General features: G+C 35.8%; 1 protein-coding gene and 1 long non-coding RNA gene across 2 annotated transcripts; one reads left to right on the plus strand and one right to left on the minus strand.

Annotated features, from left to right (window-relative positions):
* The first annotated feature begins 408 nt into the window (after window positions 1–408).
* LOC136811006 (uncharacterized) lies at window positions 409–1,163 on the plus strand. The gene is made up of 3 exons (XR_010847187.1): window positions 409–449; window positions 723–788; window positions 1,046–1,163. It is a non-coding gene; the product is annotated as an uncharacterized lncRNA (long non-coding RNA).
* Window positions 1,164–4,587: 3,424 nt separating this feature from the next.
* Window positions 4,588–6,087, minus strand: LOC136811015 (52 kDa repressor of the inhibitor of the protein kinase-like). Its single transcript, XM_067067617.1, has 2 exons — window positions 5,135–6,087; window positions 4,588–4,753 (listed from the first exon to the last, which is right to left on the minus strand). The coding sequence occupies exons 1-2, from the start codon at window positions 6,085–6,087 to the stop codon at window positions 4,588–4,590; spliced, it is 1,119 nt and encodes a 372-aa protein (XP_066923718.1).
* Window positions 6,088–6,653: the final 566 nt, after the last annotated feature.

Below are 6,653 nucleotides of genomic sequence, written 5' to 3' on the forward strand. Positions count from 1 at the left end.
GGACCTGAATTTTCGGCCTAAATGGTTCTAAAAAACTAGTAGAACACATTCATCAGAAGATCATCAAATTGAGGTACTTTTCCATGGGAATATAACGGTTCGTCTAAATCAGGGCTTGAACCACTTTTTTAGCGTGGGCAGATAAAGCTCAGCGTACTGTGCCAGAAAACAGGCAATCTGTTATCAGGTTACTCTTGAAACTCTTATCAGCGTAAAATTTGATGTCAGATGTACGTCATACGTTTCGTTCGAAAAGTAGATTCAATTTTTAGTAAGTTCTTTAACCTTATATGGAAATTCGAATATTCGAATATGATAATTAAGAATGTTCTTGATATAAAGAATGAAAGTTCTTCTACACATCAAACTCATTTATTATCAGTTAGAGAGGATGGCTGAAGAATTAGAAAGGCAAGCTGCTGAAGCAGCCATCCAGCAGCAAATGCAAAGTAAGTTCTCCCCTTGACACCTTATTATTCTTTGTAACTCCAGTGTCACAAGGCCTTGAATTTTGAAAAAAATTTTTGTTTTATGTGGAGGTTGGAAACATTGATTATTTCTTTGCCTAAAAGACAAAGACAGTTGGGGAATTTTTTTTTTTGTAAGACCTTATGTTTTTACCATTCCTTTGAACTTTTAAAGCTGTTGTGTGTGTTGGGTAGAAAACAGGTTTTCCCCGATTTGATTAATTATAACTTATATATTAAATTTTTTTTTTCAAGGAGAACGAGATCGCGCCGCCAAAAGAAGGGAGCAGCTCCTTGAAGAGGCGGCAAACGAGCAAATGCGTAAGTATTAATTTGCCTATTGCCACATAAATAATTTTGGTTAACAAATAGGGAAAGTATTTAACTCTTGGTATGATCTCATTTCCAGGTTTCTGTTAGCTAAAAAGGAAAATCATCAGCTTTATTTCTGTCATGTCAATTATGAAGCATTTAATTATAATATTGTGATAGTAGACCTTATGTTACATTTTGTTGCTAAATTTTCTGTTCAATATATTATTTTTTATGTATGAAAAAGTATTTGTTTAAATTTACAGCATTGTGGTTCAACGAATACCAGACCACGAAACCCAACAACAACAACAACAACAACAACAACCACTCAAGTAGGAGCAGTCATCACCAGCTCCAAAGAGATGAAGAGAGGGAGATGATGCATTTTGGAATGTGGGTGCACAGAGGGGGTTTTCATATACAGGCAGAGAATAGGGTGGCAGATAATGCAAAAAGTATGTTATTATTTCGTAATTTTCAAATGACTGATGAAAAAGCTTGTTTTTAATGAATCTAAATTGATTATCTTAAAGTGATTTTTGACATGCTCCTCCCCTGTTTTTGACTTTGAAACCAAAATGCAAAATACATATAGGGCTACATTGAGTAAACAATCACAATTACAATATATAATTTTTTTCTCAATAGCACGTGCATTTCAGCGCTATGCCAAGGCGAAGAAGAAGGCAAATCATCGCCATCCAACAACAATGCTAGAGTTTGGCAATTGGTGTGCCTGTGGTGGCTTGTTTTTTGATGTGCCAAGGAGCAGCAGCAGAAGAGACCGCAAAAGAAAAAGTTCCAGGTAAATTGACATAAACAAAACGTATCTTACTACCTACACTATATATATTATATAAATGTTGTATTAGGAAGATGAACATCAAACAATTTAACCATAGTGTAGAGGTAAATTACCTTTTGTCCATGTCAATTTACCTATTATTTATATCATAATATTTTTATATATTTTTGCGGCCTCTTCTTTTCTTTGGTGCATCATAAGATAGCATACCACTAGCACACCAATTCCCAAACTTTAGCATTGATGTTGGGTGATGATGATTTGCCTTCTTCTTTGCCTTCGAATTTACATATTAGTCATCTGCCACCCTATTTTTTGCCTACCCCTGTGGACCCCTTTGTCTAACTTCATCATCTACCTCTCTTCATTCCTTTGAAGCAGATGATGACATGAGTGTTTCCCTCCTTTGATGTAAACCAAAAACTTTTTCTTTGTTGTTGTTGTCGTTGTTGTTGTTGGTTAAAAGTTACTCCTAAATTGAAAATTACACTGATTAAGTATAGCTAGGGAAATTTCTAGAATCTAATGGTATTTTTGTCTCGACCCTTCATCCTATTTACGATAGATTAAGTATAGATATATGTAGTCATGATCATTTTACAGTTTCACAAATTATGAATATTGCACTATTGATCTTTCAAATTTACTTTACAATACTATCTTTCGTTAGCCTACTGATCTATATAGATCTATATAGTGATCTATATTGAGTTATTTATATATCAATACTTTTCTTTTTCTAAAATGACAGATATTACATATCTTCACTATATATACATTATGTTCGAAATAAGCAGACGTATTTGCTACGTATTTGTATTGAGTCTATCACCCGTGCCACCTCCTGTACCTCATAGTACTCTTTCAATAGAATGCCAATTTTACATTAACATTATTAATTTTAATAAAGCCAACTTGTCAAAATAATGTTATTGAAAATTTTACAGTATGAAACTTCAAAATAGTAATTATAGTAATATGTACATTTTTTGTATATAGATAAAATTTCCAAATTATTTATTATGGACAAATCTTTCAGATATGACGTCTAACATTAAAGTTATCATATTGACTTTTATTTTCACCACCCAACATCTAAATGGTAACCTTTTTATTTCGACCACTAAATTGATATCGTGATGGGGATTGTAACTTTTGAAATACCGTTTCCCGTCATAATATTTGCTGAATCCTCTAATCCTGGAAATTAAAAAAAATTATATCATGGTCACACAGGTTTTTAGATGTTCAAATACCGGAATACAAACAAAAAATAAGGCTAATCATCGTCACCGTTTAATTTTGAAAACCGTTTTCCCGTCACTTTTTCGTCAAATCCCGTATATTAAAAAGAGTTCATCCCGTCACTTCGTAAATGTACAAACCCCCTATAGCTATAATTGGTACTACCGAATTTTTCGGTTTTTGCCTCCTACCAAATATTTATATCTCCGCAAAAATTTTAGGGCGTTTAAAAAACCTTTCGCTTGCGAACACGAGACTTTCGTATCGTGCGTAACCCCTTTTACAATTGATTGTTAGAAGGGACTTCGTGTTCGAAGATATCGTGAACTTCTTTAGTGATAAAGAAGTCTTCGACTATAGATTTGAGGTTTCTTTTGATGGTGAGAATGCTGAGGGCAGGGGCGGATCCAGGATATTTGATGAGGGTATGAAAAAAATCCGATTTCCCGATTTTGAAGCGGAAATCCCGATTTTTTCCCGATTTTCGGGAAAAATCAGTAGGGGGTTTGGGGGGCGCTGTAAGCCCCCCAACGGGTCCAGGGCTGGCCCTGGTGGGGCTTCAGGGGGCGAAGCCCCCGAAAGCTGAGCCATTTTTCATGTATTGAACCTTAGAAATAGCCGAAAACAGTATACGAAAAAGCATTAATTTTAAATTAGATTGTTCTTTTTTAGGTAACGTTGATGTCCGAAAATTTTATGAATTGCAAAAAGACTAGTTGAAGAACGCAGAAACGATCAAGAATCTCAAGGAATTTTAGAAAGTTAACTTACACTGGAAGTGTTATCTTGCAACCCACAGAAAAAGAGAAATTAATAATTTGTATTTACAGACCAGCAGAATTACACTCCTTAAAATCAGGAAGGTGAAATAATTGGGATCGAAGTGAATTTATCATTTGAATTTTAAATATTATCATATTAGAAATGATTCTTGTATACGCTGTTAAAACAATGAAAAGTAAGTAATATTATATACAAGCTAACTAAATAATGTAAATTGTAAATCGTCTAAATGAAAGAAATATTCGAATTGATTAGCGAATCAAGACAACTCTAGATCTGTTCTTGTAGTCTATCCTTAGTTAGTAAGATAATTAAGCCAAAACTTCTTCCCCTTGTAAAGCTCGTGATTGAAAAATTTAAAAATATAAATCGAACAACTGTTGTTGTTGATGATGATTGTTGATGTCATGTCTTTTTTTCATGCATTGTGAGGGGATTATGAGTGATGAACTTGTGCTAAATAAATAAAACAATAAGAAGTTCGAATCCTGTATTTCGAAAGCTCAGAAATTTTGATTTCACGTTTGGATTTTTGACTATCATTTTACGCTTTAGCAGAGTGGAACGAAGGGCATTTTTGAGGTTAGGTAAAAGAAAAGAAAAAGTACTTGAGGTGTACAAACTGTTCTCAAATCAAAACAAATTCATGAAACTTTATACTCGCGAACTTTTTTCAAAAATAGTTGCATTGTTCAACTCCAGCATCTAAAGAGTAATGGCGCTATTTTCTAAGCCATTATACCCCACTAAAGTTAAAGACTAGGGCATTGTCTGAATTAACGAAGTATTTGTCACTCTTCAGCCATTTTTTGTGTAGAAATTTGAATATTCACCCCAACTTCGCAAAAGTTCATGCTCGCGAAAGTTTGTACGCCTAAAGTATACTCAAGTGACGAGTATGATTGATAAAAACAAACAATAATGTACAACGGTTTGGTTTAGAAAATTTTGTAAAATGAGATAATATCTCTGTCAGTCTCCTAAAATGTCAAGTAGTCTCATACGATGAGGATAGTTTTTCGCGAATTCATCAATAACATCTTCAGGGTTAAGTTCAATTTCACGATGGATGTAAACGAGTGCGAGTGATGTCAATCTATCCTGTAACATTCTAGATCGTAAATAGGTTTTCAATAGTCTTAAACGAGAAATCGATAGCTCACACGAGTTTGACGTGGCCGGAACAACAGCGATCAAACAAAGGATACGGTGTATGTTCGGAAACCATTTCTTGACGGAGTCGATGCTTTGTAAAGTTGCAACAATGGTATCTGGAAGAGCTGACTTTTCATTCTTATTCTGCTTCCAATAGTACTCCCATTGTTCCATTTCCATTTCGAGATTAATAGGCTCTGGCAGATCTTTTCGGTATTTATCAGCAAATGCTCAAACTTTACTTTTCCAAACTGAGGAATTTTTGGAACTGAGAATTGTTGTCGGTAACACATAGAACCCATCATGGTGGATACGATGCTCTTCACTAAAACGGGTTTCAAGCTCAGACTTTACTCGTTCTAACAGTGGAATGATAAGAGATAATTTGTAGTACTTTTTGATATCATCTGTTTCGTAATTCTCCCGAAAATTTGATTGTCCTGCAATCCTTTTCATAGAAGGTTTAACTCCAAACTGGGCGGCGAATTCAACGGCCTCATTGAACCATTCTTCATGCTTGGAATCGACGGCTTTTCGACATTGGCCCAATGTACCTATTACATTGTCAACAGATTTGTACACTTTCACAATATCCAACTTCTTCTTTTGGAGCTCTTCTGTCAAAGATAAAGTGTATGACATGACATAGCGAACGACAATCAAATGTAGGATAAACTGAAACGATTTCAGTGTCCAGTAAAGCCCCTGTGCAACGCTCCTAGCTTCCTTGTTGTAGGAACCATCATGGTTGTCAGCGATCAGGTCAAGGGTAATGAGAATTGGCTTCATCATTTCATGCACACGTTCCAACCCATCGATTCGTCTCAGCCATCTTGTTTTGCAGACATCTATGAGCGTATCCCTCCTGTCTGATGGCATGAGAGCTGCGATTTGTTGCTTCAGCAATTCGGTTTTTTTGGGTGAAAAATGAAATACTTCACTGCATTTTCGGATAGAATCCATCATATTTCTGACTCCACGAACATTGGTCGAAGAAGCAACAGCCAGATTGAGCCTGTGAGAAGCACAATGGAAGTATAATGCTAATGGGTAGAGAGACTTTATTCTAGCACTCACACCAGATTTTGCACCAGACATGTTACCAGCACCATCGAAGGACTGACCACGTAACTTATTCATATCAGCAGACATTGATTTCAAGGCTTCAGTGATTCTGTTTGCCAGATACTCAGCCTTTGTTGATGTACAATCAAGGAAATCGATGAACTCTTCGCGGACTTCACTATGTTCATCAACGAAGCGAATAACTAAAGCCATTTGCTCCGTGTTGCTTGTATCCGAAGCTTCGTCGGCCATGACTGCAAAAATGGTGCTTCTTTAATTTCAGCTGCGAGGGTTTTTCGGACGATGTTACCAGCAGATACGATAATTTCGTTTTGAATAGTTTTTGAACGATAAGAAGCATTCTTGGGACAAGTTTTGAGGTGCGATTCTAGAACTTTATCTCCACTATCAATTCGAAACTTCAGGAGTTCTTGGAAATTTCCAGGGTTGTTGGTTTTATCATTTAGATGTTTTCCGTCGTCTCTATGACCTCTAAATGCAATATTTTGTCGTGCACAAAACAAAGCAGTTTTCACGATAGGTACTAGCTTTTCCCTGTTTTGAGCAATTTGGTTTGAGACTTGCTTGTTAAGTAGCGTATCGATAGGTTGCTGCTCATTTGATTGTTGGCTCATTAGACTCTGCATTATCGAAGTTGAAGCTTTATGGACAGGGCTTTTTGATTGGTGGTCTTTAAATTTGGTATTCATAGCATTCCACCGAGTGAGTGGTTCAGTGAACAATAACTTCAAAAATTTTCGATTGATCCTTTCTACCAAACAAGACGCAAGGCAAACAGTAAACACCATTGTGATGGG

The sequence above is a fragment of the Clytia hemisphaerica genome, unplaced genomic scaffold (assembly GCF_902728285.1).
Source record: "Clytia hemisphaerica strain Z4C2 unplaced genomic scaffold, Clytia hemisphaerica genome assembly, whole genome shotgun sequence".
NCBI lineage: Eukaryota > Metazoa > Cnidaria > Hydrozoa > Leptothecata > Clytiidae > Clytia > Clytia hemisphaerica.

Coding starts and splice junctions, on each gene's coding strand:
- LOC136811015 (XM_067067617.1), bottom strand. CDS start 6,087: ATGGCCGACGAAGCTTCGGATACAAGCAACACGGAGCAAATGGCTTTA. Junction 4,754..5,134: donor TTATCTCTTATCATTCCACT/GTTAGAACGAGT, acceptor TTCTCGTTTAAG/ACTATTGAAAACCTATTTAC.